This window comes from Dermacentor silvarum, unplaced genomic scaffold (assembly GCF_013339745.2).
Source record: "Dermacentor silvarum isolate Dsil-2018 unplaced genomic scaffold, BIME_Dsil_1.4 Seq948, whole genome shotgun sequence".
Classification (NCBI taxonomy): domain Eukaryota; kingdom Metazoa; phylum Arthropoda; class Arachnida; order Ixodida; family Ixodidae; genus Dermacentor; species Dermacentor silvarum.
The window spans coordinates 30,434-56,161 of NW_023607005.1; the positions used below are offsets into that span (position 1 = coordinate 30,434).

The 25,728-nt window shown below is 48.6% G+C and overlaps 1 protein-coding gene across 1 annotated transcript; it reads left to right on the forward strand.

Moving 5' to 3' along the window:
• On the forward strand, positions 1-25,089 carry LOC119435841 (uncharacterized). The gene is made up of 7 exons (XM_049659961.1): positions 1-13; positions 5,437-5,912; positions 11,112-11,241; positions 16,620-16,765; positions 20,862-21,235; positions 24,724-24,763; positions 24,826-25,089. The coding sequence occupies exons 1-7, from the start codon at positions 1-3 to the stop codon at positions 25,087-25,089; spliced, it is 1,443 nt and encodes a 480-aa protein (XP_049515918.1).
• Positions 25,090-25,728: the final 639 nt, after the last annotated feature.

The window sequence follows — 25,728 nt, forward strand, 5'->3', positions numbered from 1 at the left end:
ATGGGAAGCCCAAGTAAAGCGGTGTCACTGGAAGGAAACGGATAGCTCCTACATTTGCGAGGTAAGTGTCAAGAAAGTTTAGACTATCGCATCGTGTTTTTCATTTAAATAAGAAATTATTCTCTGATCCTCGCTCACGTACGTATACGTTCGCTCACGAACTAAGCACTGCACCGATGCTGTCAGAGTAGCCTATGGTTTGAGAGCGCGCGTCGCATACAGGCTTTTGCCGTTTTGATCGGCGCAGTCTATGCGAGTATAGTACCCTTATTTTAAGGACTGACGAAAATGCTTCAGCGCGAAATAGCCTTGCATTAGCTACAAACCGTCATGTAAACCACCTATTTTACTTTTTCACGGGAAGCACACATCGTGTGTCTCTTGTTTTTCTTTTTTTTCCCCTCCTCCTCAGTTTCTTTTTTCGCTACTGGTTATTTGGGACTAAAGAACGCAGTGCTTCTTCTGGGAAGTGCGGCTGTTGTGTACGTGGCAAGCGAAGCATTGTGGTTTTCTCTGTATTCTCAGCAGATATCTTGCGGATTTCAGGTTGTTACGTTATATAGCTCATATTTTAGACGAATATATTTGTAGCATGGTGCTCGTAAGCCGATGGTCATTCGTGCTCATTCCCGATAGTAGTGGGTACTGTGACGGTCTTTAAATGCCTGCAGTGCACGGTATGCCCAGGTGTAGTAGAGTCAAGGGGCATCATGGGACCAAAATGTTTCGGCGCTTTCTGGCATGGTGTCTGTTGTAGCCTGTGCATTTCTTCGAAACGTGCGAAGCGTGGTAATACAGCATTACTTCTGCGAAAATTTATTTTTAAGCACTGTAATGGGTTCTCTGTATTTACAAGGCAACTTTTCATATCAATAATCACTTTTGTTGTTTTACTTGTACTTAGAAACACTTTGAAGAGGACCAGTACGAGGTAAATCGACAGGATAGGTGCCGTCTGTTAAAGTCAACAGCCCTACATCATCATGGACTATATTTTCGAAGTGAAAAACGTTGCTAATCTGTATTTGACTGTCTTAGTTTCATTTACGGTTTTTGTACGCGATATGTATGCAGTGTTGTTTATTTTTTCAATGTAGTTATCAGTGTTCTACTGGTTATTTATAAAATGTTCTCTACTCGCCATCGATGTGTGTGGCTGATGCGATGTATGCGATCGTAGCTGATGTATTCTGGCTGGATATCTTGATTAATATTACCCGCGGTTGCGTTTTCTTGTTTGTATTCTTATTTTCGATTTATATTGTGTGTAATAAGGTTGATGTACCCACTTGAACCCCCCCCCCCCATGTATGGACTAAATTAAAAAAGATTCTCCCTATCCCGAATTGTGTGTCGAGCCTACCTTGCGAACTTTTTTTTTGTCTCGTCTTTCAACATAACCTTCAGGCGCCACACACTACATATAATTTTTCATGTACATATCTCTTTCATGATTGACTGTACTAGACATTACTAAGTAAGTGTATTTTGTGCATCATTTGGTTTCTTGTGGGTACTACGCAAGATTGACACAGACAAGTTACGTTACATTTTTCTTTACAGCACTAACTAAACCTTCTTTTCACATCGCAGTTATTTTTACACCAGCTTAATCCTGTCAGCACACAGTTTTGTGGGAAAAAAAGCAAAATTGCGCGTAGATATCGTCAAATAATTGCAACGAACGCGAAGAGCACGCGCAACGCAAGGGAAACTAACCGCCGTGCGCGAGTGGCTGGCTACGGTAAAGGAGGCGTGACGTGTAAACCAAAATACAACAGCGAAAAAGAAAAACTTCCACACACAGGGGGTCGCAAACCTTATATACCAAGCATCGAAGCGCAAAAAAAAAATAGTGCGTATTTCAAACATACACACGGCATATTAAATGTGATTGAATTAGGCAACTTGGGGCATGTTCCCGGCGCCATACATTTACGTCTTAGACCTTCGACGAGTTAACGGCTATTGGTTATAAAGATGTGCAGATGCGATACCGATAAAAAAATCCTCATCAAGGCAAAACACTTGGAAGTGCGCCGCCAGTAACACTATTTATGAACGCAAGCGTAGCTGAGTCTGAGCTCGTGTGATTCAATATGGCGGCGCCAGCGGGGTTGTCTCCACCCTGAACGGCGGCGCTGGGCATCGAGGCACCCTATGCAAGCGAGAGCTGACGCACCCCCTTGCCATAATAAAAAACGAAAAAAAAAAACGGGGAGGCATTGGCGCAAGTAAAAAATTCCACGTCTTCCCGTCGAGTAGCAGCACATAATACGCGAAAGAAATGATCGAAAGAAGCGCGCACTTGCCGCCTCCCCACGCGCGCGCGCGCTAAAGCCCCGCCGCTGCCATAACAAAAAAAAAAAAAAAATTAAAAATAGAGAGACAGAGAGGCAGTGGCGCAAGTAAAAATTTCCACGTGTTCCCGTTAAGTGGCAGCACATGCCAAGCGATAGAAATAATCGAAAGAATAGGTGACCCGTAAAACAAGAAATCGCAGGGAATTGCGGGGCGCGCCGTCTGCTAGCAGCTTCCGGTTCGACGGACGGCGCGGTGGCATCGGCGGCATGCCCGGCGAACGTGCTTTTCTATGCGGTTTCAACTGTCAGTCGTGCGAAGCATTCCGTCCGCTTTGTAGACCAGCAATGTCGTATCATTCATGCAGCTGATTTCTAGGTTTCAGTTCACTCGGGGCGCGACGATGACGAGCGAAGAAAGGCAAGAATACGCTTTTATTTATAAACGAACTCTGGTTTTCGTTACGGCAGCCTTTTTTGTTTTTGCCAGGTTTAGCTCGGCGACATTTGCCGCTGCTTGGACGCAGCGTCACTGACTGCTCTGTGGGTGGGTCAGTCAGACAGATGAAAAATCTATCTTTATCCGATAATTTATGAAGCGTATAAAATCATTACTTCGAAAATCGGGTGCTGAGGCGATGGCAAGAGTAGCCTGGTAAATATTGCCCTGTGATCGTCGCTGAAACCGATATCGTCAGTAACGGCGCAGCTAGCATAATTAGAAAATTATGTGCTGAAAATGTTTTAAAACTGCGTGCTGTCAACTGCATTTCTTGATCGAAACTCAGGGTTCATTTCAAGTGGTACGTAGTTAGAAGTTTTCGCTCTTTTGTCATCAAGATGGGGAAATGACCGTATGGCCGATATATTACGGCTGCGCATCATCTCTACCTGTGTACAACGAACTAAGGTGGGGTAGTTGGTTACGAGTATTATATATTTATCTCGCTGTGTCCCGTTTAAATTTGAGCCGTAAAGCCATGTTTCATAATACCTCTATATGTGCATGCGAGTACTGAGTAATTATTGTTGCTTGAGGTAATGTTAGAGAAAGAAATATCTTGGGGAATCATTCTGTGTCGGCCCTTACACAGCTAATCGCCGCCTGATAAGGGGCACTGTATACGGTTATCTGCTTTTTTTTTTCACGGGTGGTCTCTGCCTTGTTAAAGTTTTGGAAGTGGCAGCCGTGCCTCTGATGCTTGTGCACAGCTGACTCAGCAAGGGATGCTGCAAGACAGTAGTTACACGAGTTTACCTTTAACGCTTGAATTTGAGCAGCCAACGGCTGAACAGCCGATCATGGATTTGCTAGGAGACTGCAACCGGGTAACTTTCGAGTGGGACAAAGCTGGACTGCACGCGCATCAACAGGCTTCAACGGCAAATCGGTGGCGGCGGCTGCGCTTCCTCGAACCGGAAACAGCGAGCAGACGGCGCATCCCATAATCCCTCGCTCTTTTACGGGTCACCTATCGCGCACTTCGCCGCCACCGCGCGCGCGCGCGCCCCCGGATGCGCGACTGATAGCCGACGCGCCGTTGCATAAAAAAAAAAAGAGAGGTATTGGCGCAAGTAAAAAATTCCACGTGTTTCCGTCGAGTGGCAGCAGGTGCCAAGCGAAAGAAATTATCAAAAGAGGCGCGCTTTTTAAATTTACAAGCGATACCGTACTTGTACGCCATTGGTCATCTTGAGGGTGTTCGCGGTGGTCGTATTTGTACGGTATTGACCCTGAAAGGGTTAAACTGGTGATTTCGTCGCCGCTAATAAGGATGCCGAGACGCACAAAGCATGTTTCCGTGAACTATTAGCTCATCTGCATGATTATGATCTCATCATCAATGCTGACTAATGTCAGTTTGGGGTTTCGGAGACTGATCTTCTAGGACATCGCGTCACCAAGCAATATCACTCCGCTGTCTTACAAGGTATAGGCCGTCACCGGATATCCTCCTCCGACGTCCACACGCAGCCTGCGCCATTTTCTCGACCTCGTCAAGTTTTACCACAAATGCCGTTTGAGGTTTCAAGTTCACACCATTGGTTTCTCAGTGGCACATATGCTCTGGGGGATTGGCCAAGAATGGGCCCATACCCAGTAGCATATTGGCTAGCCAGTGACCCAAGTTGTGCACTAGGTCAGACTTTCGCCATCTGCATGTTTTATATTCAGGCAAATAAATAGTGGTGTTGTACGCGGCAAGGCAGCAGCGAGCACGAACCCAGCCACCCATGTTGTCTATATGTATCCAAAAATATATACGGCGAGGAAATGACGACGAATACAAACTCTGGGGAACACGCAAAGGAAGCTTTGTTTTAAAATGAAGATTCTTAATTTCTAGGGCAAGTAGATTATTCTGCTAATTACGCCATTTACGCACGTGTACCGGCCATGTGACCGTGTAGTAAATCCATTAGTCGTCGAATGGTAGTCGTGTACTGGCAAACATTACACTATGCTGCTTCAACTGAAATTATACAACTGCAAGGAATGTGCATATGCGGAAATAAACACATTATTGCTTTAATGCACGCGAGTGACGTTAATCTTGCGTTTCACAATATAAACTTGCCATCTAAAAACAAGTACCATCATTTTGTGGGTTCTTCTAAAGTCTTGGACTAATTATAGCATGGATTTGATCGCGTTTTCCAGAGATTCAAACATGTTGTAGGCTGAAACAGCAGGGACGTCCTGGCTCTGTGATCTTCACCGTAATCATGCTAGATTAAGAATTCTGAGTATGCGTGACAGCCTGTTTAAAACCGCAAGGAAATTGACTTCACCTGCTTTGTGTGCTTGCAAACACCTGAGGAAGTGTTGATACTCTCCAATATAGGCAGTAGAATGACTTATGTCGGATGATAAAAATTGAGGTACTAATAAAAAATGACGGCATCTTGATATAATCGGAAGAGGTCGGTAATAGAACACGCATATCAGTATACCACAGCAATCCTTAGCTATGTCCTAATGGTACGTATAGGGGTGCATACTCACGTTAGCATGGTGTCAAAGTGCCTTGCAGCGACAAAAAATTCCTTCGTAGCAGCTGAACCCAATTGCCTTAAAAGAGGCAAGGCGCCCACTAGCGGAAACCACATATAATCGCGTGCGTGGCTGGCGCAGGTCGCGCCGCAGACTGGTGGTCGGCGGGTATCGTCTTGTACAAGCTCACGACGGGGCGGGTGCCGTTCCGTGGAAAGACCAAGCAGGCTCTGCGCGAGCGCATCATCACGTCGCCGCTCAAGTTTCCCCGCATGGAGGACCACCCGCACTCGGCGACGGCACCGGCGAAGGACATGATGTACCGCATGCTCAAGAAGAACCCTGTGGAGCGGCTGGGTTCGCGCAACTACAGCGACCTCAAGACGCACCCGTTCTTCGAGCGGTTCAACTGGCAGATGCTGTACAACCGGACCAACCTGTGCGAAATATCTAGCATCGCCGAGATCCTGAAGGCCGACGAGGAGAAGGGCAACGCACCCGACCCGGACGACCAACGCCGCCACCTGACCATCGACGAAATGACCGACATCGCCTTCGAAACACAAAGACCGCTGCTCTGCTACGCATCGGGAAGCTTCAAGAAGCTCATGAACACGGTACGCCCGCGCCGCCCAAATTCGTGTGTATATGTGATAAAAGCACCAGACAGTGTTTCCACCTTGGTTCTTTCAGAAGCTTTTACATAGCGGAATTACTAAGAGCGTCTAGCATTTCAGCTGGCGACGATACATTTACGCGTTTCTTATTGGCAGTCGAATTGGCTCACGAATCGAAAATTGGTTTCAGTGCAAAAAAAAAAAATTACACCATTTTCCCGTAGGGGAACCCTGAGTTGTATGCGAAGCAGCCATGGGGTCGACTCAAGGTAGTTTATCAGCTGTATAAACTTGGACATGCACCAGCAACGCGCAGAACTGTTGTCGACGCCGTATGCGTTGTGCCCGCTTTCGCACCGAACGCGCGCGGCGTTGGTGACTGTTGCCGGTGCCTCTGGGGCGCCTACCGTCGCGCCTCTAACCTAAGCTGCTTCGCATTATCGCGCGCGGAGCCGCAGGTGTTGCCATTCGTTGTGCAATCCGGAGAGGAGAGGAGGAATGCCGAGAGGAGAAGAGATGAGACAAGGAGAGGAGGGGGAGGAGGATGCGCATGCGCAGTAGTGGTGTGGACGCACGGCGGTTGGATGGATGGAGGGAGGTAGGGAGTGACATAGCCCCGAGTATAAGATGCTTCGCACCTAAAAGTTATTTAACTAAAGCAACGTGAGCGGCGCTTTGGTAAAAGTACACAAAACGAATGCCAGGCCCAGGCAGCCGATCAAACAATAAATTCATAGACTACGACGAAACGCCAGATGAACATTCTAATCTGTGACAATGGCTAAGACCCTGGGAGCCTGTACATTAAAAATGGCCGCGTATCTGCGTGCTTCGCTGCAAATGTCGTCGAAAGACGATAGTCTTCTGCCGTCCGTACTACATGAGTGCTGGTCTGATCCTGGTCTGGCCTGTTGCCTCCGGGTGCGCTTCGACTCACGATCTTGCGCTAGCCGCTCGGCTCGTTGCTCGGACGTTTCCTGGGCACGCTTGAGACGACGAGCGTCGGCACGCCGGCGCTTCTCCGCTGCAATTTGGTCGTCGGTCTTTTCCCTGCGTTGTCTGGGCATGTCTTGTAGAGTGGGTTGTATTTCATCAAGCGGCCATTTATGTTTTGCCCTGCCTCAGACAGCGCTTTCTTTATGTTGAATCGGCCGCATCTGGCTGGCATTGATAAAATTGAGGAGGCGCTGCGTGAGACATGGACGCCATCTGGCAATACATCGGGAAACATGAGCTTGTGCTGAGGGTTTCCTTCCTCCATGGCAGAGGGCGCTCGTCGGCGCGCAGTCGGGGAAACACGAGCTTGTGCAGAGGGTTCCCTCCCTTCGTGGCAGACGTCGTTCGTCGGCGCGCATAGCATGGCATTTTCAGCGCAGCTTAAGAAACTAGGGTCTTTAGAGTTACGTATCTATGTATTTTCTATACACAGGAACACGCCTCCTAAAACTTACCTAGTGATGTTGCGCCTCAGATATGCGTAATATTTACTTTTTAATCGATAACGTTCACAAGTATGAACAGCCGTACCAGTTTAAGTAGTGTGGGCGGTAAGCAAGTGGTCCAACTTTGGCCGGGTGGCTGAATCGGTTGACAGACAGACAAACAGAAAGACAGACTAAATTTTCAGCGTTTAAGTTCCCCAAGAAGACTATCGTCTTTAAAAGTCCGTCTGCGCTTTCTACCGAAGGCCTCGGGTTCAAGGCAGCTGCGTTAGGCCAGTTTGCTAGATTGTGGGCCTCGAATTTTCATTGGATTTCACCTCACACGTTTATTACCGATAGCTCCCGAGCTAATCTTGCATGATATATACGCAAAACGCAGGTGGGTCGTATCGCCACGCATTCCCTTATGGGTCAATACAGCACTACATCTGTAGTGTCTTTGTATCAGGAAAGGTGGCACGACACGCTTCACAGAGCGCACGCTTGCGTGCATTGTTCCCGCGATTTGGACAAGCATTAAAAGATTTAGTTTCGAAGTTTTACGTGCCAAAAACCACGATCTGATTATGAGGCACGCCGTAGTGGGAGACTCCGGATTAATTTTGCACACCAAGGGTTCGTGGCAGACGCCTAGGCGGGGTGAAGCCCACCCTTTTTACTTGCCGGACAAAAATAAGTTTTTACCTACCTACCTACCTTAGAGCACTGCACGGGCTCGCGCTTACCCGAAAGCCCGGGCCCGGCCCGGCCCGTGGGCCGGGCCGGGCCGGGTAGAGAAGTTTTTTCACGGGCTCGGGCCGGGCTCGGGCACGGTGTGTGCTTTTTGACCCGGGCCCGGGCCGGGCTCGGGTTTTTTGACGCGGGCCCGGGCCTGGCTCGGGCTGTCTGCGAGTTATTCTCGGGCTTCTCAACTCTGAAAAACATGTATTTTTCGGTCTCGGGCCGGGTTCGGGCCGGTTTCGAGTCGGGCTCGGGCCGGGCTCGGGCTTAAGGTAAAGGGGTGGCGGGCTGGGCCGGGCGGGTAACGTAGATTATTTCCGGGCCCGGGTCTCGCCATAAAAGTTTTGATCGGGCTCGGGCGGGCCGCCCAATGTAAAAACGGTCCCGGGCCGGGCCCGGGCCGCAAAAATTGGCCCGTGCAGTGCTCTAACCTACCTACCTACCTAGGGTTCTTTAACGTGCACCGGATGCACAGTACAAGGGCGTTTCTGCATTTCGCCCCCACCTAAATGCGTCCGCCGTGGCCTGGATTCGATCCCGCGAGCTCGTGCTTAGGAGCGCAGCACTATAGCCTCCAAGCCACCACGGCGGGTACTGACAAGTATGCCGGCAGCAGCACGGTACTGTTATTGTCGAAGAGGGAGCTTCGCTCCTACGGAGATGCGCTTTGCTCTGGAGACGTTTCTCGGCAGCGGTTTAAAAAATTCAGAGCCCTTGCCCTGTCGAGAAAATGGAGGTAAGCGAAGCTTGTGGCAAGACGACGCCGTCGCAGGAGTTCGACTTCGTTTTCCCTAAACTCAGGGTCGACACGCGACTCTTCGCTGACGTTTGGCCTCAACCCCGCGCTCCCGCAACTCGGGGTCCGCGGCTCTTCGCTAACGTTTCGCCTGGGCTTCGGAAGCCCTGGGGCTAGAATCGGACGACAAGCTTCGCCTACCCCTATTTTCTCGACAGAGGAAGGGCTCGTTATTTTGTCTCCTTGGGTCCCACGTGTGACAAGGGTAGTTCAAGGGCGCGTTAGAAAGTCCCCGAGCCCACAGGGGCCTTTGCCATTGAGCTTAGACCAATTCTGCACTATCACCCGGATCGGCCCATTCTTTAGCGTGAATCCACCACCACCACCACCGAAACTTGTGAGCCTATAAAGCTACGCTTAAAAACAGTGTATTTTTGTTATCTAACTCTTAGTTGAGGTATAGCATCTGTTCATTTATTAAAGGATCAGTAACCTCTGGTATACGTATATATAAGCAATTTACTTGAATGTGAGGCTAACCATATGCTTCAAAACTCATCCCTTTTAATGATATTATTGTAAGACAACTCCGAACACTGCAGGAAAAAAAGAACGCGATAAGTATTCAATGGCAACCAGCGCGGAACATTCATGCAATGCCTCTTCGTCTGGTTCTTTGCGCCAGTCTACACCACCTGCAAACAGTTCGCAAGCAGACATGGATTTTTTAGTTTCTCATCTGTAATGGTATGTTAGTGTTTGCATAGAAATGACATTAAAGAACCACATCTCGCCAACGCTTTGAATGTCAGTGGATTTGCTGTTAGATCCTGAACTGCCAACTTGTTATCTTCATTTCACGAACCTGTCGAGATATTACCAACAGGGCCTTAAACAAGGTTGAATCTATTTTGTCCGCTGTACTACAACGGCCGCACAGTGTGGTATATACTATAGCGCGTTATAAGCGCGAAAGCAGCAGATGGGCAATGTTATGCGCAAGCCAGCGAAACAATCCTTAGTGCAAGTGACGTCTGCTACACTGTTGACTTTGGAACGTACACACCGTCTTATTTGTGGGGCCGTGTAGCCCACCGCCACAAATAACCAGTACACAGAGCTACAGCTACTCTCAATCATCGCTTATATATTTAAACCGAAGCTTTATATGTCTAGGCGAAATCATACATGGCTAGGCGAATGCCTGTGTACATAAAACTATCATCATCAACATTGGCTCGAGCGTCGTCGTGTTCTTCCACAGCTGGCTCATCGGCTTGTGCTCGGCACGCGCTCGTGCCACTGCTCCCGCGTTTGTCGTCGCCGTCTTCTGCTGGCTGCGTTGCCGCTAATCTATCCAGCGTAGAAGTTCACTTCTGTCGTCGTAATGGGGAGGCCGTGTTTACAGGGGTATGAGCCATTGCATAAGGGGGTATGAGTCATACATTGTGTTACCGTAACGGACAAATTTCATTTTGAAGCAATTTTATTTCCACGAATCGCAAGCGGCAATGGCGGGCAAATGCCACCGCCGAGCAAACTCGAGACAGTGACGCCGTTCTCTCTGTCGCAGCCGAACGTGTCTGTAACCTCATAATTGAGATTCACAGAGCGAACGGCCGACGATTTTTTATTCTACAACAATACCTCGCAGGTTGTTATTCCCTCTCTTTTAGCCTGATTTCCAGGCGCATGCTTTGGTTCTAGTATGCTACAAATAGGTACAAATGAGCTCGTGAACTTATGTTTTATTTGCCATTATAGCGCGATGTTCGTCGCTGTGTGGTCCTAAAGAAAAGCGAAAGGATGCGCATTTGGAGAATTTTGCAGAATTCCTATTACCGTAACGATGAACACCCTAACGACGAACACACCTGTGCAAAAATACGGTGATTTTGTCTTGGCGGCACACAAGCCTATTCGCGCCGTTTAACTAAAGCGGTAATGTTCCAGAACTTTCCCTTTGTGCGGGAGAAAGGAGATGTGAAGTGAAGCGCACTTACATAATTTCTCACATATTCTCTTGCCGTAACCCTAAATACCGACGTTTCCTTATGTGTAAAATCAATTTGTTTTTTTCTTGGTCGCATTTGTTACAATGGGCATGGCAGTTTGTCAGAGCCAGTAGATCTCGCAGAAAACACAATTATGTTACGTTACATTGGCCGATGCGTAAAAGAAGAGAAGCCTTGATCGGGGCTCGTTAGCTGAGCCTTCCGCGGGAATCGTTGATTTTCCCATTTAAAATGAACACATCTCTTGTTGCAGTATCATTTCAACCCTGTATTTTTACCGCCGTAGGTCAGGCAGAGCAAGACGCCCATCAACCTGTCCGGCTCGTTCATGGAAACCAGCGGCATGTCAACCACACCCGTTGACTACCGCGCCGCCACGCCCGGTCAGAGCAGCACCAAGACAGGACTCGCGAGCAGTGAGTGACCCAGAATATTGGCTGCAACAGGCCACAGAATAGGAAAGAATGGAACGACGGTATAGATGTAGTGGTTTAAAGAAGGGACGGTAAAGGTAATCACAATATCAGGAGCATCGAAGTATACTTTCAAAACACTATTTTTTTTCAATTTAGTGGTAAGAGTTGATTGTTGGAAGTGAAAATGAAGGCGAAATTTTAAGTTCTTGAATATCGCGCCGCAAGCACGGCGCTTGTGCGGCCCTGTTTCGTCACGGATTTCGATGTATCCTCTCGTATTGGGCCCATTTATCCGCAGCAAACGTTCTCGAAAATTGATAAGTCCAATCGCTGTCTCCTCTAGGATGTCGTTAATGTAGACTGCCATGTTTTTCTTATGATGATGATGATGATGATGGTACGGGGACTGCGGAAACGGAGTGGGCAGCAGCGGGCCTCAAAGCGTTTGCGGTTGTTAGTCGCCTGAGGTGGCTGGTGCCGAAAGCACTGCAGCCACCCTGTCATCTCTGAATGCCGCTAAATGAGTCTTCTTTAATGCGATGAAATTTCATATCATAGAAATATACCACGGCGATAATTTAGTGATAGCATTCTGTGGTGGCGTGTGCTCCGATGGAGGTGCAGCGTCGTCCGCTTCACTGCAGTTGCAACGTCGTGAATTTTTTACGTAACCTGCGTAATTGTGCTGCGCATCTTAGATTGTGCTGCATGTTTACCCCGCCTTGTCTTCTTCATCTTCATGTGCTCTTAGCATACCATGATTGATATTAGTACAATAAAATTATTTTTATCTTCCGCATGCCGCGCGCAGTCAAAGGTCTGGCGCCTACGCCTTTACCGGAGACTTTGATAAGCACTATTTTGCACGGACAACGGGCACACTCAGCACATAACAATTTAGTGGGGCAGTGCAGTGTGCACGAGATAGAAGCACTACATCTTATGGCGTGTGTGCTGCCAGTTACAAGTGCTTTACTATTTTTTTTCCCTCGCAGCCAATGGAGAAGCGACAATAACTTGCGTATCCACGTACGACGTCGGTGAAGGATGCATCAGCTCTGTTAGGAACGGCTGAACGTACATTCTTCTCGGGTAGCTGAGCGTGAGCGCTGCACAAATATAGCTGTTCAAACACTCAACATATTGCGCCAAAGACAGAAAAAAAATCAATTGAGGCATGGGCGCATGCATAGAGCCCTGCTTCTGTGCACTCTTTTTGCGGTCACGAGTTCTCGAATGCGGCGCATTCATGGACATAAAAACACGGGACAAGAAAACTGTCATGTGCAGTCTTGTTTATTTGCCGTAATAGGACCACCACTGCGGAAGCAACGAAGTCGACACGCGCACCCGAACGCTTTCTGCTTACTATTCTTTCGTATTCAAAACTTAGGTTTCGGGTACGGGTTTACCGCCATTGGCTTTCCGTTACGAAAGTGAACCCAGTAAATTCAATTACAAGGCCGCCGACAAGTCGTCAATGATAGTATTGTGCTGTTATAGCAGGCCCAAAGCACGCGGGAAGGCATGACCCATGCAATCGCACAGTTCGCAACAAAACGTATACCCACCCGATCAAGCTTTCTGGGAACGAAGTCTTTTTTTTTAATCCACTATCCTATATTGTCGTGTCTCAGGCGCCGCCAGGAGTGTTGTGCAGCGAATACACACCACACAAATACAAGCTTCTTGTTACTCCTTGAACGTCCCAAGACTCTTGAACGACATCTTCCTCCTTCGCTGGTTGTTGGTGCGGCCAACGACGGCATGCGCAACGCCACCCGATCGAATAACCTTTGTACATCGCGCTCAGCAGATGCCGTAAGAACACGTCTAAAACCCGCAGCTCAGCGGATGCCTCAAGAACATGTCTAAAAAGTAAACATGCGAACACACACTGCAAGTGCAACCATTTTCGCCTGACTCCTGTAGGAACCTGGTATCAAGGGTAGCGGCTCGGCTGACGCACGCACTACGAGGCTAGAAAAAGTCTGGTCTATACTCCATCTTTACCGATGTATGTAAGAGTAACTAAGCCTGAGCAGCCCCCGTTAATACTCCAAACGTCACGGCGAGCCATTGCAGGAACTGGAAAGCGGCGTCGACACCCGCCTGTCGTTTTAGTCTGTTATGGCTTATCAGTACCACTTTCCAGATAAAAGTGACTTTTTTTATTGCGATAGCAATTATATGGACACTTCAACCGGATTTCTGCCGTCGGCGTCGCCGTCGCCGTCGCCGTGAGGTTCCCTATAGATAAAATCTTCGCCGCGCGCCGTATGCCCGAGCGGAATCGTGCGGGGACGCGCGCTATCACGGAGAGCGAACGCACTCAATCTCCCACGCGCAAGCAAGGAAGCAGGAAGCCAGCGCCGGAGGGAGCAAGGGGGGGGGGGGGGGGGGGCGCACTTCTCTGCCAAAAACCGCGCTCGTCGCTCGCTCGCACCGTCTCTTATCTCCACACGGCTCTGACCTTTATGCGCCGTGCATTCGCCGCTCAGTTTCCGTTGAAGCGATAGACCGCACGTACCTTCGCCCGCTGCGGCGTATGCTTGCTGCCAGCGTTTTGACAGTCGTTGTCTGCTGTCATTCAGTGTGATCTCTTCGTGTTTGTGCGCGCTCACACCACGCTTGTTCATTCAGTTAGTACTAGTCGGGCGACATTTTCCAACGCACGCTACACATGCAATGCTGCCCGGATCGGCAGTGCAGCGCTACAGGTGTGTCCCTTCGCACGCGCTGCCCACGGGCAGCGCTTCTCATCAACACCACCGTTTCACACGCGCCTTCTCGTGGTCATCGAGTCTCTCTTCATGTCGGTCTACTTACGCCGCAGCACACCTGCTTACTTAATCAGCTCATGTTTACTACAATTCATATTGCTACCAAAGCCGCTCACCTTACTTCGTATGACATTGCTGTGTTGCTATCGCATTCATTGCTTCGCACTTAGGGCGAAACTGTGACATTTTTTTAGTGTCGCTGAAGGCTGCAATTTACAAATATGGCTCACTTTGTTTTTTCCCCTTTAACATTGTGCCCTAAAACACAAAGTGAACAGTCTCTGCGAAGTGCCGCCCATTATACCAAGCACTATTCTGGCGCTTTGTCTACAATTGTACACGCCAAGATGTTGACTGGAAATTGGACTCATTATGGATAACATCTTGAAAGTCCGCTAACTAGACTTGCCCTGAAAGATGTGTTGATTCTGGGGAAGTGTGGTAGAAACAATCACCGGATAACTTTTTTCTAGAGTGTGCCGATAAGTGGCAACGTCGCGTATTATATATTTTATAGTTTTGGAGAATAGAAAGTTGCAGTAGCCACATTTGCGGAAAGGCCGTGTGTTCTTTCCAGTTTTATTGCTGGTATTAAAAGCCGTGGAGGAATTTGATTACGCTCTGATGCTCTGCTTCTTTTGCTAATACTGAGTGTGGAAGAAATGCGTCGGAGCGAAATTTTTGCAAAGCCAATTTACAGATTGCGCTATGCAGTATTGATGCAGAAATGCAATGCCGTGCTTCCAACAATGTCGTCCAAGCTATTTTCTCTTCCCTGCGCTGCAACCGAGGCACTTAAGAAACACCTGCCAGAAAATATTATGGGAGACAGTTGGACTACATTTCTCTATACATTTTAAGATAACCAGTGACCTTGTTTTAACTAAACCGCGAGCGTACTTGTTAATGATACTGCTTGGCTGATGTCTGTTGATCAGTGGCCGTACAAGCAGTCCCGATGTCATGAAGTGAAAAATGTGATGAAATAAGCTACGATATGTCTTTTCAATTCACCAAAGAATTATTTACTAACACTTTTAAGTTACGTATCTAACTTCCTGCTGAATTTTAGGGTATCCACATATCCCATGTTTCCGCCTAGAGTTATATTCCTTTTTACGCACATGAAACTTATTGCAACATAGCTTTTACGACAGAATACGAGTCTGTTATCTTTTTTTTTCTTTGTTTTAAAATACATTCACTAACATGAAAAAATCGGGATGTTGTTGGAAATTGAAGTGAAATGTTTCACGTTTTTACACTCGATTAAATATCCACAAATACTTTCCTGGCCAGCCCTTGGTTTCACACACGGGCACTGCACAGGTGCTAAGCCACTTGTCACGGAATGCGGACCTTCAATAAGCCGGGACAATATTTTCGTAAGAATAAGATGGTGTAGGTCAATATATGTGTGGTTTTTGTTACCACTATGCATAAGCAAGGTATTTTCGCTTTGTTACAAAATCATGGGTCCGCTTTCAAATCGTAAAGACGTTTCCGTGCTCTGGTTGGCCAAGAAGTAATCTGAGCATAATGTGTTTTTTTTTTTTTGCGTTCTTGCTCTATCCTCCCTAGTGGGCTATGGGGTGTGACCGGAAAGCTCGTTAGCCAAAATTATGCAGGAAGAAATGCTGCGAAGAAGTAACGGCCTAATTACGCCTCATAAATAAATTCTTTATTTATTTGTTCCTTTATTCCGTCATTTCTGATTATATCCACTGTGTTTAGCCCGCGAACTAGTGGAAATAAATTGGAGGACGCGTAAGCTTCGCCTTTAAGAGTGGAACGCGATACCGTTATCGGGCCCCGTTCACATCTCATTTTTCTTTGTGTAGGCTTCACCGCCACACAGAACATGGGAAAGCCAGCTTACAAAGACAAAGCTTACACCGATCCTCTTAATAGTGGCTTCACTTGTAAACAGAAATGCATTGCTGGGAAGACGTTTTTCCAGTTGCAATATAAGTCGTCTTATATTAAAATGTGAAGGCCCTAGGACGTTTTTTTATTATTTTATTAATTGTTTGCTATTGCCCCGACGCGCGCGCGTGTCCAAAACCCATTAGGCAGACTGTCCTAAGTTGACCAGCCGAGGATGGGAGAGCCATCTGGATATGATTTTCGCAAATAATCTACCCGAGCGCGCCGCTGTTGGTATGATAGTAATGCTCGAAAATGAGGTTGCGTTTAAGTTTCCTCGTAGCAGAATTATGCTTTCTTGTAAATTCAAATTACAATCCGACGCCACCATGTCCATAGGTTGTGGTTAAATTGTACTTTACCATTTTTCTGAGGGATTTCACTGTGAGAAATTCAATTTTTGTTCACTAACACCTTGCGCCACGCGGAGGGCCTGCGCGGTGGGGGTGGTTCGGGATGATTTTCTCCGCCACGGACGCCGACAACTACGCCGACATCGACGCCGACGCCGAATTTTTGCGACACGGGGCCCTTAACGCTGTCTCGTTAAAAATTTGGCTTCAGACACTTGCGTTACGCTAGTATATTATGTTCTTGCACTGCGCTTTGATGAGGCAAAGTACTGTAGTATTGACGTGTGCTTTTCACCATTTTCTCCTGCATCTCCAGCTGGCGTTGAAGAGGGTCGGAAGTCCAACATCGAAAAAGTGGACCTGATCCTGTTCCGGAAGAAGAAATTTTACAGATATTGGAGCTTCGGTTTTTCGATGCGTAGAGTGAAAGGCGAAGACGACAACTTTTATCTCTACGTCGATGTAAGTGCGTTGGTCCGTACTGTTTCATTCTTTCTTTGTTTTTAATAGTATGCGGTTATGATGCAGCTTAATAAACTACAGTAAGACTTCTAACAAAACAGAAACATGCTATCACACTCAATGCCCGAGCTTGACACAGACACTACGGCAATAACCATTCGCGCGTGTCAGAGTAGAGCTCAGACTTTCTTCCCACTGAAGCAGGTGACCCGCATATATACATATATATAGATGACCCGCTCCGGCAGCTCGCTAAAGCGTTGGCATGAAATACGTTAATTAAAAAGCGGCACATACACAGTACATTTATGATGCAGCCTCCTAAAGTGTCATGTTGCTGTCCTGGAGGAATCCTTGTTACGTGGGTTTGATCCCGTTCGGTATCGGCGCAACTTAAGGGATGGTTTTCGTCAGCGTAGGGCGGAACATTCGGAGGGGCACATACCTGGTAACCGAAGTTGGCATCAAAGAGTTTCATTGAATGTCAGCTCAGACCGAGCGGCACATACACAACGCTCTAAGTCTGTGTCAAAGAGTTTCTTCGAAGCGTGTTGCCTACCATCTTCCGCGTCTATACAGCGACCTATGTTTGCGTGATAGAAGTTCGTTGAAGAAGGGCACGTATGTACACATGGCCACGTTGCTCAGTGACCCAAGTTAGTGCGATGGTTGGTTTCGGACGCTGTTGCCTAAGCGCAGCAGCCCGAAGCACTACCCATTTGACCCAGATAGGAGGGAAAACGGTTACATACCCACATACAAACCTACACAGATACATAGATGCAAACATAGATGGCCCCGGATGATGGGTCAAGTACCCTAATAATGCTTGCGCATTAGAATGCGAAGGCATTAAAAAATTTCGGTATGGCTCGTCTCACGATGACGGTCGATGGTAATGCGTCAGCATCGAGTCAGTATAGCCACATAGCGTGTTGCTGCCGTCAAAACTAGTTATGAGGCATGTACTGCAGCGGGACTGCTCCTTCATGCTTCCCAAAGAAAACTCGGTGTCATCTATCACCGCCGCCGCGAAGCCTGCGCATGGCTTCTGAAATGCATGGCGTGTCGGTGCATGTTTACTCTGAGAAACGCGTCATACGGCAACCGGACTCCTCTGTCCCACATCTTTCGGGAAACGCTGCACCATCTGGTGGCGGCGCCAAGAAGTCCGCATGTGTCCTCCGAGACCAGAAGCGTAGCGCGCCCGGTGCCTGCGAACGCACAGAATTGTTCCCTCCCTTGACCACACACTCAATGGTACATACTCAGTGCCTCGAGTTGGCGGCAGGTTCCTTGAAGAGCGACACATACCCACTGTATTCATGACGCAGCTCGCCAAACCGTTGGCGTGAAATGTATTCATTGAAAAGTGGCACATACCGACTGCATTTATGGCGCAGCCTGCTGATGCGTCGTGTGGCTGTCTTTTAGGAACCCTTGTGACGCGGGCTCCACTCCGCTCAGCATCGGAGAAACTTGAGGGATGTTTTTCATCATTGTAGAGCGGCACATTCTGAGTGGCATGTACCTATAGTTACCGAAGTTGGCGTCAAAGACGTTCAATGACCAGCGGCACAAGCTTACCGTCAAATACGCAGTGAACCAAGTTCGCATCAAACACGTTCATTGGAGACCAACACAGACCGGGTGGCACATACCCAGTACTCCATGTCGGCGTCAGTTTCTTCGAACACTAGTACGTACCCAGTCCCGCATCTAAAGTGACCCACGTTGGCGTGAAAGAGATTCGTTGAAGAGCAGCACGTGTGTTAACTTTGCCACACACTCACTGACCCAAGTTGGTCGGATGTTTTGAAGCCTGTTACTCGCAGCTGCCCAATATGCCACCCATTCGTTCACTGACTACCCAGTGACCTAGGTCGACGGGAAAATGGATAGATACAAACATACCAGAACCGCGTGGACTGCCATGTACATAGACACAAACATGCAAACATAGATAGCCCTTGAAAATTGCGTGAAGTACCCAAAGAATGGGAACGCATTAAAACAGTTATAGCCGACTGCGGTTTCTTTGTGTTGCAACGGTAACGTGAACACAGCCTAGGCGTACCGCTATTCTAAACAAAGGCTGAATTCTTTTCAATTAGTACGCCACCTGCGGCACTACTAAGACGACTACCTTTCTTAAAGTACTTCACGCACTTTGTGGTAGCTATCTACAGCATAAAGCATTCTTACGGTATTTCGGGCACTTTCTGAGGCTGTGTGTGTGTGTGTGTGTGTGTGTGTGTGTGTGTGTGTGTGTGTGTGTGTGTAGTGTATGTATGTATGTAGTGTAGTGTAGTGTGTGTGTGTGTGTGTGTGTGTGTGTGTGTGTGTGTGTGTGTGTGTGTGTGTGTGTGTGTGTGTGTGTGTGTGTGTGTGTGTGTGTTGTGTGTGTGTGTGTGTGTGTGTGTGTGTGTGTGTGTGGTGTGTGTGTGTGTGTGTGTGTGTGTGTGTGTGTGTGTGTGTGTGTGGTGTGTGTGTGTGTGTGTGTGTGTGTGTGTGTGTGTGTGTGTGTGTGTGTGTGTGTGTGTGTGTGTGTGTGTGTGTGTGTGTGTGTGTGTGTGTGTGTGTGTGTGTGTGTGTGTGTGTGTGTGTGTGGTGTGTGTGTGTGTGTGTGTGTGTGTGTGTGTGTGTGTGTGTGTGTTGTAACTGTTTTCTCGCCTACCTGGGTCACTGGGTAGTCCATAGTGGCATGGCTAGCACATCGGGATGCTCCGCTGAGGGAACAGGGCTCAAAACCAACCGTACGAATAACTTGGGTCATCCAGTATACGGCAATGCGTACATATGTGCTGCTCTTCAACGAACCTCTTTCACACCAACGTCGTTCACGGTTCGCGCGAGACTCGGAAAGTACCGCTCTTCAAGTAAACTCTTTGACGCCGGCTTGGAGCACTGGCTATGCGCCATTCAGTCTGTGCCGGTCTTCAATGAACCTCTTCGATGCCAACTTGGGAAACTATAGATTGTGGCACTCTAACACTAAAGCAAAAGGTCCATTAAATTTCTCCGACACTCAGCCGAATAGTGCCAAGGTCGCAACGGTTCCTCAAGGACGGCAACACGACACTTCAGCAGGCTGCGCCATAAATGCACTGGGGGGTGTGCCGCTTTTCAATGAACGTCTTTCCAGCCAACGCTTTAGCGAGAGGCACAATGAATGAACTCGGTATGGGCCGCTCTTCAATGAGCTTCTCGCCAACTTGGGTCGCGGAGTTTGTGCCACTGTCAGTAAGGCCAGCGACGAAACAATTATCATCGTCCGCAGGCACCGGCAAGCCACGCTTCTAGTCTCGCAGGCCACGAGTTGACTTTCTAGGGAAGGCCACTGGAGGGCACAGCGGATGGAGAAAAAAGCGCGAGAGACGAGTCCGGTTACCGCATGACGCTTTTGTCAGCGTTCGCACGCGCAGGGGTACCATGTATTTCGGAGAGAACACGCAGGCCTCGCGGCGCTGCTGCTAGATGGCGCCGAGTCTTCTTAAGGAAGCACGGAGGAGGAGTCCCGCTACAGTGCACGCCTTATACATTACTCGGTTCGTCGGTCGCAATACGTTGTGTGGCTATATTGGTTCAATGTAAACGCGTTATCATCGGCCGTGATGGTGAGGTGGGTTCTGGCTCTTTTTTTACATATCGCTGCCTTTAACCGCTTTTACCGCCAACTTGGGTGACTGCTATGCTACGACCTAAAGGGTAAGTCATCGGGCTGCTCTGCTGAGGGAAGGAGTTTCGAAACCAACCATTCGACCAACTTGGTTCCATCGGTATGGACCACTGGTATGTGCTGCCCTTCAATAGCAAAATTAAATGTTCTAAAATTACTCTGGCGCTTGGCGGAATCATACTTGCGTCGTAGATCTTTCGTAACAATAATCAGATAATCGTCTCTGAATATTTCCGATATTTGAAATTTATCTAAATAATCGTAGTTCTATATACGGGCTTCGATTAGAAGAGAGAATAGTAGAGGGCAATAATCATTTCATTATTCGAAAGTTTCGAGTAGTCGCACACCCATCACACCCATCGTTCATAAATGTGTTCGCCAATGTACTCGCAACGAGCGCCACCCCGTTCGCAGGGCGTGAAGAAGGACAGCCCGGCGGACCGGTCCCAGGTGCTCCCCCTAGACGTGATCCTGAGCGTGAACGGGAACCCCGTGGAGGACGTGGCGCAGGCACGCCAGGCTCTCGGCACGTGCGGCGACCAGCTCGTGCTGTCGGTGATGTCGTCGAGCACGTACCGCGTGCTCACCTCGCGCCGAGACATGATGAGCCTGATACGCTGCCTGCCCAAGGAAAACGCGGTGCTCAAGAGCGTGCCCTTCTCCTGCATCACGGGAATGCCGTACGGCTTGGGCGTTGTTGACGTCAGCGTGTGGGACGACAAGGCGAATCGCTTGACCACAGTCTTCGTGCTCACCGTGCGTACATACACACACACAAAAAAAAGACTGCATCCTTGCGGGATTTGCACGCAGATTTCTTTTATTACGACTTAGTGCGCGGGAAAATTGGCTGATACATTTCTGACTGACCTATAGTTCGCCGGTTGACTTGTATACCTTCGCCCATGCTGAGTGTGCCTCGGTTGGGTGTTTCGTGGATCGCGCTTAACTATTTACGGCTTCTCCGGGGCAACATGTCGTTCCTGGATGCCATGTAGCAGTCATTAACTACTGACTGAGCAGGCTTGAGTGTTCGACTGCGCTAACAGTGCGGCCGATAAAGGCACGCGGAGTTCCGTGTGCCGACGCGGCGGCCTTGGAGTTTGGTTTCAGTGATTTCTTTACCTGCACCGGGCTTTTTAGAGCGCAGCTCTTAGCCGCCCGTTCCTGCGGCTAGTGTCGGCGTCGTCTCTCGGCGTCCCTCGTGACCGAGCGAACGAGCTCAGCGAAGCATGGCAGAGTGAACGCGGAGCGCGGATGAAATGCGGCGATAGCGAAGAGGCGGAAAGCGGAGGCACAGGGTATGGCGAAATCGAGGAAAAGAAAAGTGTAGTGCCTGCGCAAGACCGTACGAGATGGCGCCAGAGTAGCATGCTGTCGTCTTTTCACCAGATGACATGCGGCGAGCGCGTCGAACGATACCACATGCAGAAACTAAGCGCTGCATGAGCGGAGGTCTGTCTACCGCGGCTGCTGTGAATCGCGCGCACGCGTTCACCACGCGCTGCCTCTCGCGATCTCCCGATTAGCGAGGCAATTGTGCCACACTTCGCTCCGTTTGCAACGTGCCACACGAGACAGGTTGTCCGCGCCAGCCAACATATAACGAAATGAAAACACGTATAAAGCTGCGCTCAACTTTCGCATTAAAGAGTATCGTAATCGTCGATGCATTTGTGTTCCTTTTGCACATCCTTTAACCATTTTGCATATTGAAGGAGTCTTCGAGCGCAGCCTTCCGTGTCGGATTTACCAAAGCGGTGCATTTGTTTACATCGAGATTTACAGCCACAGATCGTTGTTAGCTTCAATTATTGTGTAAACGGCGCATCGCTGGAAAGAAATAGTCTCGAAATGTTGCACAACATACACATCTGCGCCTATCAGCGGCGTTCCACCCCAAGACGAGTCAGCATGAGTGGCCGAGCAACTTAAAGAACGGCAACAGTTATCCAGATGCATATATTACGGGCTGTTGTTACTGGCTTTCGCTTTTCTTTAACTTCATCATACTAACACTTTGTGCGTACCATAAAGAATTATTAGGAAAAACTGTGCTCGAATAAGCGCTCATTTATAGGCCGCGTATATATTTGCCAATGTGGATGCCATCGCTGACACCATCGGTAACTGGGTGAGGCGGTTGTTTATTTGTGGTGTTGTACCGAATGCGCCGTCTCTTGTTTCGCGTTGGACGCAGAGGTAAACAGTCCTTTTCTAGAATTTAGAAATGTGTCAGCATAACAACACCTAGACCCATCTACCCATCTATGTACACGGCTTGAGAGGGCTGAAGCTTGTGCATTTCCACTTCGACTGCACGTTTTGACTCTTTTTGAGCACGATTAATTATATATACAAGCGAAGGTGCTGCGGCTGTCGCGTTGTGGGTTCGACGGCCGATCTCGCGGGGTTCGGTTGAGCGATGGTCGGCTCGCTGATTTTTTTTTTGGTTCCGTCGACAAGCCCGTCGCACTACGACAACTCGCGCTCATCGGTTGCGTCGTTGTCCACGTGATACCATAAAATTGTCTCAGCGACATACTGTGATGAGTAGGTGGCCAATCGTTGGCGTCAGCGTCTTGTCGGTCTCGTATCGACCCAGCATTACCGCGCCTTAAACGAGTATGTGAAGTCAGGCCCGCGCATCCGCCACCAACAAGTGAGGGGTGATGCTGCAAGACTTACGTGATTTATTTAAGTGTCACTCAAGTGTAACGCCGGGGTTTTTCAGTAAGTTCTCTAGCCATCCACTGAAGGTGGCAATTACGTCGTTCACAGTGCAGCTCGGACGAAAGCCTGTTCGCTGTCTGTTTTAGGGGCGAAGCTCCTTAGGGTCGAGCCTTGTCCCCCGTCACGCCGTTGTAGCCACGCTAGTACTCGCCGCTCCCGCTAGAGGCGTAGCTGTGCTCTCGTTTGATTTGAATGGCGCCCACTTGATGGCGCCTTCTCTTTCGCCGGTCGACACTCAATGCGCTTCGATATTGGTACCCTGCTACTATGAACACCGAAGAAGACTCGTTTGCGGCGCTCGCTCCACTCGCTCTTGGCGCGCTTCCTTTCTCTTTCGCCGGTCGAGTGTCGACCGGCGAAATTCGATTCGATTCGGGGTTAGAGAAGGCGATGCTGCAATATGAAACTGAATACAAACACGGCCCTTCGTGCTCACCGGAGACCTTAACGTGGACGTAACGAACGACGACTTGCTAGTACAACACGTGATGTCCCGCTACGATCTCTGGTGCCTTTCATATGAATACAAACGTCCCACCACCATCAGGGGAACTTGTATAGACATTGCCTTCTCGAACTTTAGACTACATCCAATTCACGATCCCTTGGCTTTGTACTTTACGGGCCACAATGCCTTTATACTTAAAGGTAAACGTTCTCCTGAGCTTAACGTCATATATGACTAAAACAGAATCCTTGTGGTCCGTAGAGCTCTTGACCAAAATCATCAGCTACCCCATGTGTAAATAATGAAACATTGTGCATATACGGTATCAATATGCAAATAACAAAACATTGTGTATATACTGTATATATAATCACACCACACCCCCGTGTTTCTTTGTCACATCTTTGTATGATGATCGAGTGGGCAACATCTACAGAGGATTCACGGTTTACCAGATTACCTCCGGAGCTTCGCCCACTCATCATCATTCACTTCGTGGATATGGCGATCATTTTTAAAATGGAGTTGCAGTCTTACGCTACACACGTTTTCGGCACTGCACGGACGTAGAGCTACTAGTTGAGTTGCAACACGGTACACGGCACGAGGATCTGCAGCAATGCGCGTCCATGCGCTTTTATTTTTGGGGGGCGACTTTGCTCCGAGACCGGGCCACGTGGCTGCGCGCGCAACACTTCCATTACGTTTCGCGACTAATTCACTAGGGCAGGGCAGGGCGTCTGCTCCGTGCCCTGCCCTAGTGCAAATCCTGCATCCGAATACGTGACGTCAACAAAAAAAAAAACAGTGAGGCAGTCCTATTTTGTTAAATATAGCTGACCATTGAGCTAAAATTGAACCTGTTCATTCTGCGGTCGCATAATGTGCGAAATTGCCTGGCTACAGAGCAAGGCCCTAATCCACAAAGCCTCTAGCTGGAATGTGTTCTCTACCATTGGGTGGTTGCCATCGCTATTGATATGCCCAGCTTTACAATTACCTCAAGTTTTCTCTTTAGAGAAATCATAGCGTAAGACATTTTTGAGAATACGGGCCCAGGTGTGTTTGAAGCCAGGTCTTTTCACTCCTGCTCAGCCACTGCCCATCATTCGTGCCATCTCCCGAAGCGGAAAACGTGAGACGTCACGATTAAGAATACAATGGGTTTACGGGTACTCCTTGCCGTTACACTCGCAGCACACCGACGTGACGCCGGTAAGCAATGAGACGGTGTATCCGGGCGACGTGCTGTCGCAAATCGACGGCGTCAACCTGGAGGGCCTGAGGCACGACCAGGTGATGCAGATGCTGAACACGGCGACCGGCGACGTCACAGTGTCCGTGGTGCCGATGTCGCCTATGCGCGTGCGCCGCATCCTCGTGAGCAAGCTGCACGAGACGGTCTTGACTGACACAAACGTGGGCAGCCGCTCCACTGCGGCTGACATCGAGTCGCAGTGAAGCTGCGCTGCATGCTGCCGTCGTCGTCATCTAGACTGCACGCGTCTATGCAGACCCTGTGGTCGCTCCTAGGCGACCGATTAGAAATCGAAGCGAAAGACACTTTGCTAGAATAAGACTTCGAAATAGATTCGCTGCGCGCACATGGAACGAAGCGCCTCAGAATGCCACCACCGAGCGCATAGCTTTGATGAACGATATTGGATGTGCGACCAGTCTACCACTCGACGAAATCGGTGGTTAAATATCGCACAGGGAAGAATGAGTATGATGGCCTGCGCACATATTGGTGAAATATTAGTCGTTTAGCGTATCCAAAGGTGTTTTGATTGCACTCGACGTTATTTTGTCTTGTTTTTTGTAAGAGCTAGCGAACTTGATTACGGAAGACGTTCAATATTTTGTGTAAATCATGGTTACCAGCCTTTGTTTCACTACCATAAACGTTCCGTGCTCCGAGTACATCATTACAACAGAGAAACAGTTATGAAAACGTATTCTTTAATTGCATATTTGAGGGCTCCTTTTGTAAAAGCGAATTCATATCAAGTGAATAGAATCATCAGCGTCTAATAACGTATATAAATGTTCAAAAAATTGTAAAGCATGCCATATTCGGCCGGTAGCTGTGCTATCTAT